General features: G+C 36.4%; 2 protein-coding genes, 1 long non-coding RNA gene and 1 other non-coding gene across 13 annotated transcripts; 2 read left to right on the top strand and 2 right to left on the bottom strand.

The window, feature by feature from the left end:
- The first annotated feature begins 1,241 nt into the window (after window positions 1-1,241).
- On the top strand, window positions 1,242-10,020 carry LOC147535270 (NOT2 / NOT3 / NOT5 family). 9 transcript variants are annotated; one of them, XM_086645619.1, is made up of 15 exons: window positions 1,242-1,616; window positions 2,367-2,487; window positions 3,528-3,636; window positions 3,721-3,899; window positions 4,031-4,079; window positions 4,175-4,393; window positions 4,796-4,978; window positions 5,063-5,158; window positions 7,122-7,210; window positions 8,123-8,311; window positions 8,430-8,858; window positions 8,964-9,016; window positions 9,114-9,155; window positions 9,490-9,634; window positions 9,737-10,020. In XM_086645619.1, the coding sequence occupies exons 2-15, from the start codon at window positions 2,470-2,472 to the stop codon at window positions 9,794-9,796; spliced, it is 1,860 nt and encodes a 619-aa protein (XP_086501745.1). In that variant the 5' UTR covers window positions 1,242-1,616; window positions 2,367-2,469; the 3' UTR covers window positions 9,797-10,020. The 9 variants fall into 9 exon arrangements, with proteins under 9 accessions (XP_086501745.1, XP_086501742.1, XP_086501743.1 ...); XM_086645616.1 differs by having other exon boundaries at window positions 1,457-1,616; window positions 4,772-4,978; XM_086645617.1 differs by having other exon boundaries at window positions 1,457-1,616; window positions 2,358-2,487; window positions 4,772-4,978.
- LOC147535271 (small nucleolar RNA snoR35) lies at window positions 3,556-3,636 on the bottom strand. Its single transcript, XR_015228505.1, has one exon. It is a non-coding gene; the product is annotated as a small nucleolar RNA snoR35 (small nucleolar RNA).
- A 1,816-nt stretch (window positions 10,021-11,836) lies between the features above and the next one.
- On the bottom strand, window positions 11,837-15,046 carry LOC147535269 (cytochrome P450 87A3-like). 2 transcript variants are annotated; one of them, XM_086645627.1, is made up of 9 exons: window positions 14,637-15,046; window positions 14,221-14,545; window positions 13,973-14,128; window positions 13,607-13,858; window positions 13,099-13,188; window positions 12,910-12,988; window positions 12,706-12,812; window positions 12,458-12,585; window positions 11,837-12,361 (listed from the first exon to the last, which is right to left on the bottom strand). In XM_086645627.1, exons 1-9 carry the CDS (start codon window positions 14,834-14,836, stop codon window positions 12,268-12,270), a joined length of 1,431 nt encoding a protein of 476 aa, XP_086501753.1. In that variant the 5' UTR covers window positions 14,837-15,046; the 3' UTR covers window positions 11,837-12,267. The 2 variants fall into 2 exon arrangements, with proteins under 2 accessions (XP_086501753.1, XP_086501752.1); XM_086645626.1 differs by having other exon boundaries at window positions 12,458-12,812; window positions 14,637-15,044.
- On the top strand, window positions 14,076-15,942 carry LOC147535268 (uncharacterized). Its single transcript, XR_015227246.1, has 3 exons — window positions 14,076-14,204; window positions 14,289-14,555; window positions 14,662-15,942. It is a non-coding gene; the product is annotated as an uncharacterized LOC147535268 (long non-coding RNA).
- The last annotated feature ends 2,391 nt before the right edge of the window (window positions 15,943-18,333 follow it).

Genomic DNA, 18,333 nt, shown 5'->3' with positions numbered 1-18,333 from the left:
GCAAAAATATGTGATGACACCGAATACCAATAAGTAATCCGAGAGATGTAACAAAACCAATAAAAAAAATTGAGGTTAATTCATTTTGGCCCTCGAGGACAACCAACTTCAAATGTGATAAACTTTCAAACTTTCACGCTGACTCTATTTTCTAATCTCTCCTTAGTCTAACTTTAAACGTTGTGTTCCCCTTTTTACCGGTCTTATCAAAATTAGTTTCCCCACCTACCGACGACCCTTCATTCGACAAAGAGTTTTACTTCTTTTTCCATTTTTTTTTTTTCTCTTTCCTCTTCCCACCACCACCTCACCCACCACCGTCATATCTTTTATTATCTTTCTCGTTGGGTCACATAATAGTAAGCTTTGACCGCTCTAAAGGTCAATTGATCAACTTTGGTGGCACGTGGCAGATCTCTAAGTACGCAGTACGAGACCTTAATGAAACCACGAAGGGGTTGATCTGAAAGAGCTCAGCCACTTGACCCCTAATAGGTGACGTCACCACGCGTCTCCTTAAGCTATCTCATGACTTAAAAACCCATCATAAAGGCAGATCCGAGTCAGCTCTACAACTTAAGTCTTAGAACGGGAGGTCTATAGAAATATGCTTGACACCTCGAGCTCTACTCTGCACGAGAAAAATGTCGGTAACGTAAGAGGCTAGATAACGTCAGATATTCGCTAGCCATGTTCTGAGATACGATCATATCCACTGTGATAAAAAAATATATTTTATTAACAACTTTGTCACGTGGTCTTTTTTTAGTGGGTGATTCACCACCACTATACAAATCTATATAACGACGCATGTTTGCGCTGAAAATGATCCCAATTCCTTGCGATTATCATTGATTTTCAATCTGCACTTGAGCGTCGAGTGTATTTAATTACTTGTACCTCCCCCACCTGTTCACCAACGATATAGAGGAACAATAACCGAAGATACAAGGACGATTTTGGAAAGCCACTTCCCAACATTAAAATTTCCCTCTCTCTTCCCTTTTATCTCCTTTATCTCTGTCTGCCTTTCTCTCTCTGTCTCTATCTCTGTATCTAGCTTTCTATATTTTTCTATGTTCTTGCTTAAATGTTCACCTCATTTTTCAATTATTAGTACGATCTTTTCAAACCCTCGTCTGGATTTGAATCTGAGACGAAAGATTCAAATTGTCTACATCGATAGAGAGAAAAGAGATGATGGTGGTGGCTAACCATTGGTGGTTGTAGTAAAAAGCGAAAAAAATCAAGAATTATTTACTTTCCCAATGAAGGGCCGTCAACAGGTGGTCATCGATTAACTTTTGATGATTTGTTATTTAACGATGAGATAGATATGGGGGAAATTAATTTTGCAAGAAGGGGTAAAAAGGTAAAGAGAAAATAAACGATTAGAGTTGACTAACGGAAATTGCCAAAGGGGCCATTTAAAGGAGTTAGTTATTCATAGGGAGCCACAGAGGAATTAACCCATAAAATTGACAAATGTGAAATTTATCCCAACAAGGTTTAAAGGGCACACCAACACAGATAGAAATCCTAATTCGTCTTCGTTCTTCAAACCAACGAGTTTGTTTGTTTCGAACTACTCATCTCCGATTCTCATCTAGTCACAGGTACGTCGATTAAATCTATGAAATAGTGCTCGTTCATGTCAATTTCTCAATCCAACTATACTTTTATACTGTTCTTCAGATCAAGAGCTTCACTTGAAGGTTTTTTTTTTTTCTTCTTAATCCGATACTTTACTACTCTTTTTTTATGATTGAATCATAAATTACGTTTTTTTGAAGTAAAATAGTTCTAGATCGTCGAAATTTTGACAAAGCCCTCATTTTTCTGTCTTTGAATCATCGAACTCGTTAGTTGATCTGTTCTCTGTTTATCCCTCTTTCACTCCTTCTCCAACTCTCTCACTATATCTAGATTGTCTAGGGTTAACATTTGTTTTCGTCTATTAGGGTTTCATGAACTTATTGTGGAAAGTTGGTGATGTCAGGAGACATTTTTGTTTGTTGAGTACTATAAACCCCAGTGTTTGCAATTGGGGCCAGTTTCAGCATAGTAGTGGTAGCACATGTGAGAATAGTCCCACATGGGAGAAGGGCGATCTAGCAACCAAGAATATAATGTTTATTGTTTAGGTCTTGTCCGCTCATACCCAATTGGTTTTGAGTTGGATGACCACAAACTTAACAACACAAACGGTTGAACTTTTTCATAGAGCAATTTAAGCTTGTGCTTTTGAATATTGTGTATCAGATGAATGCAATTTGACCCAAATTGCAAATCAGATTAAGACCTTTTTTTATTGAGGTTCTGTTTTCTTTTCTTTTTTCTTCCTTACCATCAGTTAGTGTTTGCAGGAAAAACTTAAAAAAACATAGTTTTTGAAGAGAGAAGGGCGATCCAGTACAAAAGAAAGCTGAGGCTGTGGGTGCCCTTGGCGAGTTATTCTGATTTTCTACAATGTCTGGCCTACTTAATGTACTTTCTATCTTTTTTATTTATTTTAGTACGAAAATTTCTTGTCTAATTTCTAACTAGCGATGTGTTTATCTTCGTGTATGTTAAATTGTTTGATTCACGCGCACTGTCAAGGTCAATGATTCCAATAACATTATATTAACATTTTATGTCTGTGGACTTGTGCTAGTTCAAGGCTTATGTGGCCATCTCGATATGGATATTGTTATAATGCAAAAGTTGATATCTAGTAGTGGACTTTCACAATCAGCTGAACAATCTTTTCCTCTTTTGTGTATTACTGCTGAATTGAGAACAATTTCGTTTTGTGGTTTATGTAAACCAAAATGTCTTGCTTAATTTCTTTAAGGCAGTTGAAACTTGAAACCAAGAAACCTCCAGAGTGGTAGACTCCGGATTGAGTTATGTCTCCTAAAGTTATAATTTTTTTGTATCAAACCTAGCATTGAAGTAAATAAATGATCAGAGTTAAGGGTATTAGAGAACATTTAGATATCGGTTGTGTAACATGTATTACTTTGCTGAGGAACAAAGCTGATGCATCTTCTGAAAAGTAGATCTGGTTGTGTGCTAGTTATGTTGAAAGACAAAAGACTCTTAATCTCTAATACTGCACAATTTTTGAAGCAAACACTATGGTTCTCTAGTGTAACCCAGAATATCGTTTATCTTTACTAACTTTGATAAATTATTTCTATTGCACCTGCTCCCTTCTTCCATTTGAGTGGCTCTCTCTTGTAGTAGATAAAGTTTGTTATAGATAAGGTTCCTAATTTTGTAGAGCAGTGATGCATCGTCGGATCTCGGAAAGAATGATAATGATCAGATAGTTGGTACTGGTCAGACGATTAGTTATCGATTATTTAATTTTGTACTTTCCCAGTTTTCTCAAAGCATCCGAATTGATATGTACCGTAGTTTGTGTTCTCTTTAAAGCTAATGAATTCGATAAAGTCATATAAGATTAGATTTCATTTTCACAATACTTTGCTTTTCCCATGATTTGTTTATTCTGAGAAAATAGCGACATTTGATTGCAGTCTGCACTCAACGAATCAAATTCAAATCTTCCAGACACCACAGGTAGACCTTTTGCAACATCTTTTTCTGCTCAATCTGCTGCTGCAACCCCTGTTTATCACAATTCCGGTGAGTTAAATATGGTACAGCCTATATCTCTCTTTCATAGATGAATCATGTGTAGTTAACTGTTTTCTGTTTTACACTTTATAGGAACAATTCAAGGCTTGCATAACATGCATGGAAGCTACAACATCTCCAACATTCCCGGCGCACTTGCGTCAAGAAATTCAACAATGAATGGTGTCCCTTCAGCTGCTGTTCAACAGCCTACAGGGAGCCTTTCGAACGGGCGTTATACATCAAACAACATCCCTGTAGCTCTTAGCCAGGTGCCTACTTGAGTTTTTATACTCTAGTCTCTATATCAAACTGACAGCAGAATTGAGTGACTTGAGTCCCTCATTTTCTTCAACCATCAGGCTCTAGGTGTAAGCAACTTATCTTTTTTTTTTTCTTGCAGATGTCTCATGGGAGCTCACAGGGGCATTCAGGGGTCGCAAGTAGAGGAGGTATTGTTCATTATTTAACTAATTGATTATCTGCATTTGCTAGTTTCAGGATAAATCAACTTCTGTCAGTAGTAACCGTAGTATTATTATTATAGGAATGGGAGTTTCTCCAATTTTGGGAAATGCAGGTTCCCGAATCACTAGCTCAATGGGGAGCATTGTAGGTGGCGGTAACATTGGCCGAACCTTGAGCTCTGGCGGTGGATTATCTGTTGCTGGACTGGCATCCCGTATTAATTTAGCGGGAAATACTGGTTCTGGAAACATGAGTTTACAGGGATCTCACAGACTAATGAGTGGTGTGCTTCCGCAAGGTAACTCTAATCTCAAATAATTCTCGCCCTTTAATTCAATTGTAGTCTTCAATAGTCATGGTTCGTCAATCCAAGAAGGTATTTGTAACTACGATAAGTCATTTTATTCTACTCCTGCAGTTTCCTTTTATCCTTCTCCATCTTTCTTTTTATCGTTCTCCGTCTTTCTTTGGAACACATTTAGCTTTATCCTCAATGTTATAATTGATTGATTCTATAGATTAGTTGTCATAAATCATAATACATACAAGATTTTGAAAACAAAATTTAACTAAAGTGGCCAATAGATTATATGTGTTGGTTCTTGTTCTTGCAGTGTTTGTTTGGTACTTTTTTACTTGTACTATGAAAATGAAATTATATATATCCTGTATTCAGCACCACAAGTAATGTCCGTGCTAGGGAACTCTTATTCTGGTGGAGGCCCGTTATCTCAAAGCCAACTGCAAGCAGGAAACAATTCTTTAAGTAATATGGGGATGTTAAGTGATATGAACTCCAACGACAGTTCTCCTTTTGACTTGAACGAGTTTCCCCTGTTGACTGGTCGCCCCAATTCTGCAGGAGGCCCTCAAGGGCAATTGGGTAGTTAAAGAATTACTTGTGCTTTTTGGTGACTTTTAATTTTTTCCTATTGCAATAAATTATTAATTTGACAGTGATTTGCAGGTTCAATGCGAAAGCACGGTGTCAGTTCTATTGTCCAACAAAACCAAGAATTCAGCATGCAGAATGAAGATTTTCCCGCTTTACCCGGCTTTAAAGGTATGCTTTCATATATCTCGTTGACCAGGACGTCACGAGAATGTTGTTGTGTACTGTACCATTGATAGTGCAAGAGTTTACTGTTGTAGCACTTACTTTTAATTATTGTTTAGTTTTTCATTAACACGATCACGCTTCATTATGTACATGTATTGATTGATTGGATGCCATTCTCTGCATTTCATGCAACACTGTACTTTTTCAGAACTTCGAATAAATATCATACAACATTGTATTACACTGTTAACTTTTGTGACACCAAGAAGTGAATGCAGATGTTACCTTCACCACCTCCAGTTAATTATTCTGAGAGCTTGTGCATGCTACGTCTGTCATCTGATGCATTTTGTGGTACTTGAGCAAGAGACTGCAAATCTTAGCTTGACTCATAGTCTTCTTTTTCTTCTACGGAAGAGAAAGAAAGAAAAGATCAAAGAAAGAAAACTAGTAGTATCCTCTTCCCCATGGTTTTCCATGTGATGTATCTAACTAGCTTTGAACTTTTAATACTTTCGTGGAATAAGCCTATGGAGTTTTAGTGCTCATCCATAGTTGCTACTTTGAAGCCACGTTTTCTTCGAGAACCCTGTTCAGTTATTTTGTGCCTTGATTTGTATGACTCTATGACTACATATAATGTAATTTAGAAACTTAAGGCTTATTGTAACTGAAGATATTTTGTTTCCTATGTCATCTCATATGTTGCTATCATGACCCTTCTTGGGTTATTGATGCATTGGCTCAAATCACATTCCAGGACTATGCTTTATTCTTGACTACTATGACCTTAGATGGTCGGTGGCTAGGGTTAAGACTGGGGCTCCGGCAAAATGGGAGGATAAGAGGTTTGACCATGGTATGCCCAAGCCACACCCCCTTTCCGAGAATGCCCAAAAGTACAGTTGGACGCGTAAGAGTTTGCCCAAGCATGGGCCAAGTTATATCTGCCTAGTTGCACTCCTTGGGTTTAGAGTTACTCATGTTTCGATTGCCTTAGGTAAATTAAGTGGATGAGAACTACAACAAAAATTGGTTGATGAAATGTTCTACACATTCGGGAAATAAGGATAAAGAGAGGGACACGAAATACCAGTAGTTATTAACTGCCTTGTCTTAATTAGGTTTATACAAAATTTAAAAAGATATGGAGGTTTTAATAAGAGAAAATGATGTCTTTAGTTTCGGAGCTGGAACTCTGACAAGTGGGAGGGCTAATTCTTTCTTTTTGTGCCCGTCCAGTCGATTTTTTCCACTGCATAGTGTCTTCACACAACATTAATGTAATTATACACAGCTGGTTCCAGGCTGGGCAGGTTGCTTGGGTTAGTAGTAACCATACCACATGCTTCCCTAAATTGGGATCCGGTTTAGCTAAATTTGGTTCACGTTTGCTGAGTTGCTGGAAGTTTCAGCAGCCCATGACCATGACGCTCACACAAGGTTTGGGTCAAGCTGGTCTGCTCCAAGTCCCTCCGAGTTACTATCAGGCCATATCCTGATTCTGACCAAGATATATGCAGCCAAGTTATTTGTACCAAACCCATATAAAGAAACTACATTTACCTGGTCCTTCACTTAGTAGGATGTAAGCGTACCACTTGTCCAACATTTACACGTTCCCGCATCCTTATTGACTGCATTTTCTCTTGTAATTGTCATTCTAGGCGGGTTAGAGATTTTATAATATCGAAAGCTTAGTATCATTCCCTCTATTAAGTTTCAGGGCAGATAAACCATTTTCTTGCGACGCGTATCCCTCTCGAAGTTTTTTTCTTCTAAGAACGTATGACTACAACTAAAAATGCTGCTATTATTTTGACATTTGGCCAACTATGGTGGACTGGACTACCAGCAGTTTGCACTGCGACTGAAATAAACATATCCTTTTTATTAATTGTTTTCACTTTTCAAAGTAAAAGATTTGACTTGACGCGTGGTCATCAACTGTAACTTTTTTCTGCAGGTGGAAGTAACGATTTTGGAATGGATATGCACCAAAAAGAACAACTACATGATAATGCCGTATCTTTGATGCAGTCACAACACTTCCCTGTGAGTTTTGTCTCCCATATATCCTTTTCTGCACAAGTCTTCCTACGCATAAGTTATTTTTTAAGCAAGAAAGTTGGACGTTAGTAATGGAAAGAAGTCAGTGGTGAACTGCATTATATTATTTACATGCTTATATCTGACTATATGTATACATATACATATCTTATTGGTTTCTTCTACTAGTAGTCTTATGACTCTTATCTATATCATTTGAGGAAACCCCATTCTAGAAGATTTCCAAGATAAAAATCAAATTGCAGGATATTTTTAAGATTAAGTCCTGTTTAATAATATGTTAACTTAATTCCCTATGTTAGTACAAACTCATTATGTATCCACATATATCCACAAATAAAAGGATTATGGACGATAGTACGTAACCAAAATGAGCTGAAGATCTCGACCACAATTTTTTTGAAACTGTAGAAAGACTTGCAGCCAGATATAGAAGAATGCTGGTGGTCACATGGACTAACCTGACTAATTGCGTCCAGCAGGCCTCCTTCCTTCATTATTCAATGCGAACAAAATCTTACACTCGTAGACATTCAAAGCAATCTTCCTATAAATGAAAATTCTTCTACATAAGATATAAGAATATATTGTCTTAAGTAATTAAAACAAACCCCTTTTGTTATTAACATCAAGGCCATCTTTTCTGTCTCTCCCCCCCCCTCATAATTTTGCGTCACATTAGGTATCATATCCAATTAGATACTTTCTACTACTTATCAGTCAGATCCGAATTTCAATTCACATGTATATGCGTGAGTTTCAGTTAGTCATGATTTAAATTGATCTACTGGCTGGTTCAAAGAAAAGAAACTTCGGTCATGTTACTTAAATTAGATTGGTTTCGAAATCACCCTCTCTTATCTTCATAAATTGAGCTGGGTTTTTTTTCGATTACAGTCACAGATGGGAAGATCTGCTGGGTTCAGCTTAGGAGGTTCGTATTCAACTCATCACCAGCAGCAACCCCAACATTCTCCATCAGTGAGTAGCGGTGGGGTATCCTTTGCTCATGCAAATAATCAAGATCTTCTCCATTTACATGGATCGGATTTATTCCCATCTTCACATTCTAGCTTTCATTCACAGGTATGCCATTGGTTGCCCCAAGTAATATACTCTAATAGTTTTATGAGCAGTATTTCTTCTGTTCCACATCTCTATTTCAATTACATTTGTGTTTCCGGTCAATCTTCTTCGCAATTAGGTCCAGAATAGTGGACAATCTGGCATCGGAATGAGATCGGTGAACAATGGGAATTCAGGTTCGGGCATGGGATATGATCAACTTATTCAACAGTACCAACAACTTCAGAACCACTCCCAATTTCGCTTGCATCAAATCTCAGCTGCTAATCAATCATATAGAGATCAAAATCTGAAGTCCATGCAAGCATCACAAGCTGTTCCTGATCGATTTGGTTTGCTTGGTCTGTTAAGCGTTATAAGGATGAATGACCCAGACCTGTCATCTCTTGCTCTAGGAATTGATCTTACAACACTAGGGTTAAATCTGAACTCTATGGACGACCTTCACAAAAAGTTCGGGTCTCCATGGTCTGATGGGCCTGTTAAGGGAGAGCCCGAGTTTAGGGTGCCCGAATGTTACTATGCCAAGCAACCCCCTGCCTTACATGTAAGAAGCTCCGGTTCTTCATGAAATGAGTTATGTTGACTTTTGAGTTTTGACCTCTATCATCTAATTCTCCTCAACCAACGTTTTCTTATGTGATGATTGCAGCAAGCTTATTTTTCAAAATTCCAGCTAGAGACGTTGTTTTACATTTTTTACAGGTGGGCCTTTTTTCCTTGGCGCTCTAAAGAAATTTCATTTTTCCGTTACATACTAGACTCTAAAATGATTTGGAATATGCTTCTGTTTTTTCTGCAGTATGCCAAGAGATCAAGCTCAACTATATGCTGCCAACGAGCTGTACGTATTCACCTTCATTTTCCTCCTCTCTCCACATTTTACTTTTGCCGACGATGATGAATTTTTTCGTGTATAGCATAAAATTAGTATGACAAACAGTCCTTCTAGATATAATCGAGGCTAACATACACACATGCAACCGACAAGTCTAGTTAAAAGCATTATGTCGAAGAAGAACCCTTCTATTAGTTTCCTCTGTCCATTAGGGAGAACACAGTTTTTGAAGATAATATCATCGTAATCAAATCATTAACTAGCTTTGTTTCTACCATTTATTGTTTTCTACAAGCCACCTCTCCATTGTAGTGTTTACCTAATTACCTTGTCCTTGTAGGTACTCAAGAGGGTGGTATTTTCACCGGGAGCTTCGGATATGGCTATCGAAAGTTCCAAATATTGAGTCTCTTGTCAAGACAAGTTCATATGAGAGAGGATCTTACCTCTGTTTTGATCCCAACACATGGGAAACACATCGCAAGGTTCGTCTCTACAATTTCATTTGTAATATAAAGCTTTCTTCAATTTTTGCATTCTTCCGTTATTAGAAACTAACTCTTTGGTATCTTTGAATAATATGGCAGGATGGTTTCGTTCTCCATTATGATATGTTGGAAAAGAGACCGATTCTACCTCAACATTAGCGGAAGTTGTCAACTTGTAAATTTTCTGCCGGTTGCTCTTGCTAATTAATCTTAAACGTTAGAAATCCTTTTGTTCATGTTATTTTGGCTTTAGGTGTATCCCTCCTTCACAACTTAAAAAGAAGCCCTTTTTATATAATTATAGCCCTAAACTTCAACTGAAATGTTGCAATCTTTAGATGCATTTCTTTGTTAAATGTTAATGGAATAGTAAGTTTATAACTTGTTTGGGTGTTCTGGGTTTTGTTTCCTTGCACACAGGTCAAAGTTTGCATTGTTGATTAATATTATCTAGATTTCCACAAATATAGTTGATCAATATGTAGTCGAGTCTCGGTGATGCAGGGAGATTTTCTTTGTGAGTTTTCTGCTGGGTCACTCGGACTCAAAACTCTAGGAGAACGAAACATCTTCTAACTCAACTTCTCAAGTGTTTGCTGAGAAATGCTCTAAAGCAACCAGAATCTAACCTAGGTCGCCAAACCTCCAATAACAAAGCTTGCATATCATTTTGGCCTGACTATGTGTGTTTGCCATTGATCACTCCTCTACTTAAAAAATCTCCAGAAGTCTTACTAAATATATTGACACCATAAATTGTTGAAATTTTCGAAAAGCTAATAGAAGTAGGTGGTTAGAAAAATAACTCCTCAGCTTTCAGTTGAACTATGAGTAAGATTCTTGGAGTAATGGGGATTCCTCTACTTCCAATCGTTTTCAAGTCGAGATATGTTGGATTTGAGGAGATGATCAGTTCTAAGATCTAAACAAAATCCAGATTTGGACTTGTTTATTAAACAAACACAGAAGAGTGTTGCTGACCGGCCCATCGGGTTAGCTTAAACGAGCTTAACTTGGGCTGTGGCTCGTCGATCAGGTCCAAGATTAAAAAGGCCCGACCGAAGTGCAATTAGCCCGGTTAAAAACGAGGCTTATACATGTGTCAGCGGGTCAAGTTCGGTCCCCCGAACCATTGACACGTTAGGATTTACGTCAGTTCGAAGTGCATGGAAGAAATTTGGACGGCTCCCCAGAAACTTTTCCCTACTTGCAAAAATGATATGAACTCGCGCCATTTCCACATATTCCCTCTCTTGTTCAATATCTTACTTCTCTTTCTTCTTCTCGAGATCCAAAGACGGCATAAAGGTTTTCAATTCGACTACTCAAGTTACAGAATAGATTTTGTTGTCGAGATGGAGTTTATCCGTGAATCGGTAAGCATTTTCTTCTCTTTCTCAACCTAATTTACAGTTTTGTTCAAACCTGCTGTTTTGATCTTGAAACATTCGGAGTTGTGTTTAGGCGATGAAGAAATTCTGAAATTAGAAGATATTCAACTTATAATATTCTGAAAATCTCGCCAACTGAAACTGTGAATATAGATATGTTGTTTCCTTGTTCTCGTAATAGTGAAGAGTCTTTTTCAGTTTAGATGCTAAGTATGAATCTGATGCTGGTTTTTTAAACTGAGAGTGAAAATTAGGTTGAAAATCTTGTAGGTAGGTCTTCCATGACCATTTACTTGAAGGCAAAATAAAAGAACCAAATGAAGAGCAATAAAAAAAAATTGAATCTTAAAGATTAAAATTGATTATGGATAAGAGAAATGCAAAAAAAATACAAAGTTGATTGGCATAGATAGTGCTCCTCTTGCTTTTGCATCAAATGGGTTCCATGATCCACTATATATTTATTTACCACAAGTAGCATAAAATTCTTCACATAAGGTAGGCAAAGAAGCACAAATCAACTGAGCTACCAGTTGTTGGCAGTACTTCACAAAATTGACTGTCCAAGTATGAGTTTAAGTTCATGGTTATATTGTTTAATTTTCGACAGAGATGTATTATAGTGTTATGAGGGTATAACCTATGTCTGCCGGGCGTGGACAGTTCTATCAAATGCGTAATTAGAGATAAGTTTGGGAGCTATAGTCTTAGTCATTGAAAAGGGTTTGAAGATAAATTCATGAGGTATAATCTCAACCTTTGGAGATAAGTTTGGGATGTGTAATCTTAGCCATTGAATACGAAGGTATATATAAAAAGGATACTCTCCTCCTTTATTATATAGATTTAAATACATTCAATAAGATACTAGCAATAAAATTCTGATTCTTTAAACAATATACAGTATTTGTTACATGTAAATTACGATATTGGGTAGTGTATTACATTTTCTAGGCCTAACTTTACCCCCCCAGATACGTGTTCATAGACAAAACCAATGGACGATTACGTCAATAAATATAATTTGTATGAATTCAGAGTAGGCAACAACCTCAACACTATGTCGAGCTTCGAAGAACGAACTGTAATTGTATTTAGTATTTACCCCCTTCTTCAGAGGTACTGTAGACTATTAGTTTTTCAGCACAAGAGTTGCAGTACAGTAGGTGGCTTTGGCCATGCGAGCAACTTATTTTCTTGTATAAATGTATTATAGAGTATTTCGGTTGTGGCCTGATTTCAGTTATGCTTCTCTGAAACTTTAATGTGAAATCCATTTGGAAACTGTAAACCAGGAGTTCGGAGAATATCCCCTCCCTTGATTGGTGTCCACCTGAAAGATTTACATACACAAAAGATCAGTCTTTCTTTTTCCGTTTCTTTTTTCTCTCTCTATCTATATCTACAGACTACACCTGAAGTTAATTACCTGTATTCTGAAACCAAGTAATGGAGAAAGACAGCCATCTGGACCTTCGCGAAATCTGCTCCAACACAAAATCTCATACCACCACCAAATGCCATGAAATGTTTTGAAGCCCCATTTTGTTCCATACCCTGTAGAATACACTTGTTATTATGAAAATTATGAAATGAAAAAAAACGGTAAGCTACGAAGTACCAACTCCGGAGAAGAAGAAAATGAAAAGCAGATGCAATGGAATTCATAACACTGACCTCCCATCTCCGTGGATTGAACGCAGTGGGATCTTTGTACTTGGCAGGATTCAAATGCACTGCCGGAGGACAAACCATAACTGCCCACCCTTCTGGTATTGTATATCCTGTCATGGTTCATGTTGAATGATGTTTAGGCATTGAAAAACAAGACTAATTCAATTATTTAACTAAGAAGCCTTAAATGAGGATATGAGATTGTACCTTTAATGTGTATCTCCTTTAATGATTTTCTAAAAATTCCAGGTACAATGTTAGCCAACCTGACTGTTTCATTGATTACCTGTAGTTTAAGTCAAACTGATAAGTTCCAAAACCTCGCCATTTAAAGGAACATAAAATTCACAGTTGCACATGTTACAGTTGAATAATGGGTTAGATTTTCGGACTCACCTTAGCTGTAAATGTCATTGATTTGTACTCTTTCCATGTGAGTTCTGAATCCAGATTTTCCCTGCTTCTGATAATTGCATCGTGTTCTTCCTGGAAATGACGACCCATGGTTTTTAGGATATTGTCAACTTGGAATTTATGATACACGAATTAATTAAGTTTGTCCAACTCAACATCAATTGGCAATGACTAGAGGCCTTAGATATTATTTTGTAGGTCAGACTTCCCTTTGTCCATGTGACACTATTCTCATGTGCACCGCCACCAGTGGCTTTCTTTGAGCCTAAAATGTGTCTTTCTTTTTCTGTTGAGTGGCATAGAGCATGTACGATCACCTATAGTCCTAGCTCTAATGCAACCCAAACTCAATTGGCAAGGAGAGAAGAGACCTTAGATGTTGTATTATTGGTCATAACGCTTTCATTTGACTTTCATATGTTTATGTGGGACTGTTCTCACAAGAAAAGCTAATATAACTTGCGTAATTTGTAATTGTAGTGTCACACACCGTTAATTCCTTCAACACTTCAGGGTTATCCGTCAGCAGCTTAATGGCTAGTGTCAGTGCTAACGAGGTCGTCTCAAAGGTAGCAAAGAGAAGCACAAACATTAAATCCAACGCAATTGCCTCTGTAAGTACTGTTCCTTCTTTCATCAGTTCTTCAAGAACATAATCAAAGAAATCCTCTTGTTTTCTTTCTGACATTGTTCGTCTTTCCTGTAACATATCCTTCAGCATCTTCATTGCTTTCTTACGTCCCTATTCAGCCCCAGGCAAACTCAAGAACATCAATCCCCAATTTATATAAACTAAGTACTTCAACTATGGAATATCCAGAACAGGTGAAGCTTACAAAAACAGACTTCTATTTACCTGCAAGCATTTATGATAAGCAGTTCCAGGAATATCAAGGGGGAAAGAGATCAGTCCTTGAATAAATGCAACAAAATTGTCCCTCAGATTCTCTGAATGCTTGGCTGGATCATATGTATAACTAATGAGCTTCTTTGCTGTCAGATCAAATATCATCTGCAGAAAAACCAGAAATTGTTACAAACTCAAAAAACGAGAACATGTTAGAGGAATCTTTGATTATGATAAAAGGGTAAGTGTGAATTTACATTTGCAGTAGCTTCTTTCAATTCAACGCTATCTTGACTTGCCCACAAGGATAAATTTCTTCTTGCAGCTTTTGTCACTTCAGGAAGAAGCTTTTCTTTCAAACTTTCAGGACCAAAGAGGTTCAAAACCATGTTCTTTAAGTACTTGTACATGAACCCATGCAAAGAACCAACGTTTTGTTGCCCAAATATCTCTGTGAAAGTATCTGGATACCAACTTTGAAAAAGCTTTCCCTCTTGTTGGAAGATGAAGTGATTGATTTCTGGGTCTGTTGATACTATCACTGATCTCCCAACCAAACTGGTTTTAAAAATTGGTCCATATCTGTGAAAAGGTAAATGAATTATACATATCAATATCAATCTCATACATTTTTGAACTAGAAAACAGGAAAATTATTCTATATAGTTCTTACCTTTTCATTCTTTTTTTGATGAAAGGAGGAATATCAGATGAAGTATTTGGTTTAAAGAATTGACTGCTTTCGCCGAGAAGTGGGAAGCCCATTGAACCTGGAGGCAATTTTCCATTGCATTTGGGATTTCTCCATCTATATACCCAATGACTAATGCAAATGAGAATCAAGGTACTAATCCATACACTCACTGACAACATTTTCCTTCTAGCTACTATATAATATATCTCTCTGATATAGAATCTTAGTATATAAAATGAAGTTTCTTGTATCAAAGCAAGAGATTGAATGCTGAAATTTGGGTATCTATAGATAGAAGAAATTGAAATCAGTTAGATCCAAATAGGAGTAGAAAAACAGAGGAGGAGAGAGATAGAACTTGTGCTGGCTTAGTTATATCTCATATTCTCATAAACTATGAAACTGATCTACTTAAATAGCAGAACTTTTTTCTATTTTAGGAATAAAATAATATTTAGCAGGAAAGTGGGAGTGAGACTACATTTTTCTTTAGTACTCCGTGCACTAATAAATTTAGTCATGGTCAATTTTTTTTTTGTTGCAACGAATCTTAGTTCACGCAAATTACCTAAGTAGTTAATATCACGATATATCTACCATACCTCCTACTGTAAAGAAACAATTAGGCATTGTTACAGCCTTAGAGGTCACTCTCTATTACAAAGAAAGTCGACCTTGTTAGAGGTCACTCTCTAATTTCTACCCTAATATATCTACCATTAGAAAAAAATGGATTGTTACAAGTCACTTTCTAACCTTTTATAGTTCAACAAAAAAAAACCTTTTACCCTAATATTAACTCTAATGTTTGTTATACCGTTTCTCGCTCTTTTTTTGTTGAAAGATTGTTTATCGCTCTTTGTTGATAGACCTAGTACATTCTAATACTCAATAATAAGTACGTCAATAGTTACAACCTACACATAATTCTATCAATTATATATGCTATAGTATAGTGCATCCGAACTCATTCACATTTTAATATAGTTTTTTTGATACTTCAACAGAAAAAAAATATAGTTTTTTTGAAGTTTGTTACTATAAAAGCTGTCTAGGTAGTTGGAGATAAGCGTGGAATTGATTAAAAATCATTTGTTATAAAGACGGTCCATCATCAATTCATCATACATATAAACTTGTCAACGCCTTTTAGAAAACATCTTATATTAGTCATAGATCACTTGGAAATGTCATAAATGATCTAGACCCCCTTGAGTATTTGATATTGGAACTTAAGTACATTAGGGATCTGTTTTTCTGTGGTATATCTAGAGTAATGTTTAAGTTAAGAAAGATGCTAAATGACCCAAAAATTGGAGACATCCACAGGCCGAACAGAGATGGAGCCTTCTTCAATTGGTCATACCATTTCTCTCTCCCCATGGTCTGCCCAATTGGAGCCGGTTGTATCACCGTTCGGCATGTGGTCTGCCCCAAATTTTTAAGTAATTTAGCACTTTTCGTTAAGTCAATGTGAGTGATACTCGAGACATCCGTTGACTAACAGTCAATTATCTTTTTTTTTTGGGGGGGGGGGGGGGGGGCTAACAGTCAATTGTCAACACTAAGGGTTTCTTGTAATTAGGATTATTGTTTAAAGATGTAGACTTAAGTGCTATATAATAATGTAAAATTTAGTGTACTTTCAAGTAAAGAAGCTCACTTGATGCTTCCTAACTTAATCAGCTGTTAAGCCAGCTTTTCTTGGTTCTTGATTATACTCATCCCACATTCACTCTCTCTCTCTCTCTCTCTCTACTTTCTCTCACTATGCCTATTGACTTGTCGGTTACCTATGTCAAAGGTTAGAATTATAGGGGTTGAAATCCGTTTCATGTTGAGTGAATCACAATTGTCAAACAAAGACCCAGAGTTACAGATTTGAGTCAATTGACCTTTTTTTTAATGGTAACCTCATCCCAAGATTTAGGAAGATAAAAAAAAATGATCTTTCTTATCTTAATTTTTTTTAATCTACTCCCCAATCAATTAAATCATAGTAATCTAATAAGTTTCAATAATTTGTATCCAATATATGTGCCAAATATCAAGTATCTATGATTCTTCTTATTACTATCATAATCAAATACATTATGATGTTGCCATGTTGTATCAATAGAATCTTCCACCCATACGTAGATTGCTTCATTAGATCTGTCCTAGATATCTTTTTAGTTGGACAAATCCTTTCAAAATTTCCTATTTCATCATCATATCCAAGTATGATCTATATATGTTTGTCCAGATATCTTCTTTAGGTGTACAAATCATTGCTAAATTTCCCATTTCATCATCAAATTCAAAACCTATTTCAAATGTAGCGAGTTCATCTAGATATGCTCACAACATTTCTTTTTGTTACAAGGGTATGCTTACAACTTGATTATATGCTTTTGTATTTAATGTTTGCCTAGGGTAAGCTTAAGGGATGCGGCGAAACCATATATTTTACAGTCACCTTTTGAGTGAGCTAATGACATGCACTAGATATTTTACAGACTAAGATAGAATTCGAATTCTCTAATACTTTGCCTCAACATTACAGTTTGAGATTGAGCTCACAATATATATATACAATATATTTCTTTCGAAAAGCAGTTCCATACTAAAAAATAATATTGTAAAACCATGTGGGGACACTTGTGTAATGAGATTGAAAGTTACTTAAATGAGTTAATACGCTGTTTATATTATATAATTGGAGAGAGAAAGTGGGTTTATTATATGATTAGTGAATGAGAACAATAAACATCATGGGGATCTTAGTTATGCTAGTACAAACCTTGTCTGTTTTCAGATCTCCTAGTTTTTTTTTAATCTAAAATTCTATTTGGCCCAGAAATAGGGACCAATCTCAACCCGAAAGTTGATGTGGTCAGTTCCCATTGATCCGGGCATGGGGAGAGATAAATGACTGAATCAATGCGAGTTGGCTGCATCAGCTTTCGGGCTGAGACTGCCCCCATTTTGAGGCCAAATAGCCTGTGTTTTTTTAATTAGCTTTTACTCAGAGAGAGGAAGTTCGAGAATTGTCTAGCTAAATTGTTATTTGTTGTTTCTAGAATGACAAGGACTGCTTAGCCACTATGTAAGCTCTGAGAAAAGGTTCCCTTGAGGGCTACACAAAGAAAACAGCTCATATTGGAATCCCAACCTTTTGACTTAAAAATAAACACTTTAGACTCTTAGTTTAGTATTTGCTATAACAAAGTCAAGTTGGGTAAGAAGTGTGTACATATAACTATATGTTTTGTCTTATGCTTCTCGAATATTTGCTATCAAGTTTGGTAAGAAATGTATACATGTAACTTAATATTTTGTCTTCTCTTGTTTTTGCTGCATTTGTTATGATCCGACCCCTTGCTTAGTTATCCCTTCCTTCGAATAATTGTTCAAAAAGCTGTTATAATTAGAGTTACTTAACATACTCTTGTCGGTAACGGTAGTACTGATGATTGTTATTTTCGTTTTCTCACTCATTAAAATTACATGTCTTTGATACAATCATTTCCGAAGAATAAGTCAAGGGTTATATCGATTATTGTCTTTCTCCATGCTTTTACTTTTTCTTGGTTTTTTTTATACATATCCTCACTGAGTCACTGCATAATTTACATATGAACTGTAATATGAATTTTTTAAGGACTTATTAGTCACTATTGATGGACTTACACAC

Source organism: Eschscholzia californica, unplaced genomic scaffold (genome assembly GCF_041429995.1).
Source record: "Eschscholzia californica isolate CP2 unplaced genomic scaffold, dmEscCali1.0.p SCAF_6, whole genome shotgun sequence".
Taxonomy (NCBI): domain Eukaryota; kingdom Viridiplantae; phylum Streptophyta; class Magnoliopsida; order Ranunculales; family Papaveraceae; genus Eschscholzia; species Eschscholzia californica.
Note: the sequence above shows the minus strand (reverse complement) of the source record. Positions and strands in the feature narration are given on the sequence as shown.

Coding starts and splice junctions, on each gene's coding strand:
- LOC147535269 (XM_086645626.1), bottom strand. CDS start 14,836: ATGTTGTCAGTGAGTGTATGGATTAGTACCTTGATTCTCATTTGCATT. Junction 14,546..14,636: donor ATCAAAAAAAGAATGAAAAG/GTAAGAACTATA, acceptor ACCTTTTCACAG/ATATGGACCAATTTTTAAAA. Junction 12,989..13,098: donor CAATGACATTTACAGCTAAG/GTGAGTCCGAAA, acceptor CTTAAACTACAG/GTAATCAATGAAACAGTCAG.
- LOC147535270 (XM_086645616.1), top strand. Junction 8,312..8,429: donor ATTCTAGCTTTCATTCACAG/GTATGCCATTGG, acceptor CTTCGCAATTAG/GTCCAGAATAGTGGACAATC. Junction 9,156..9,489: donor CTATATGCTGCCAACGAGCT/GTACGTATTCAC, acceptor TTGTCCTTGTAG/GTACTCAAGAGGGTGGTATT.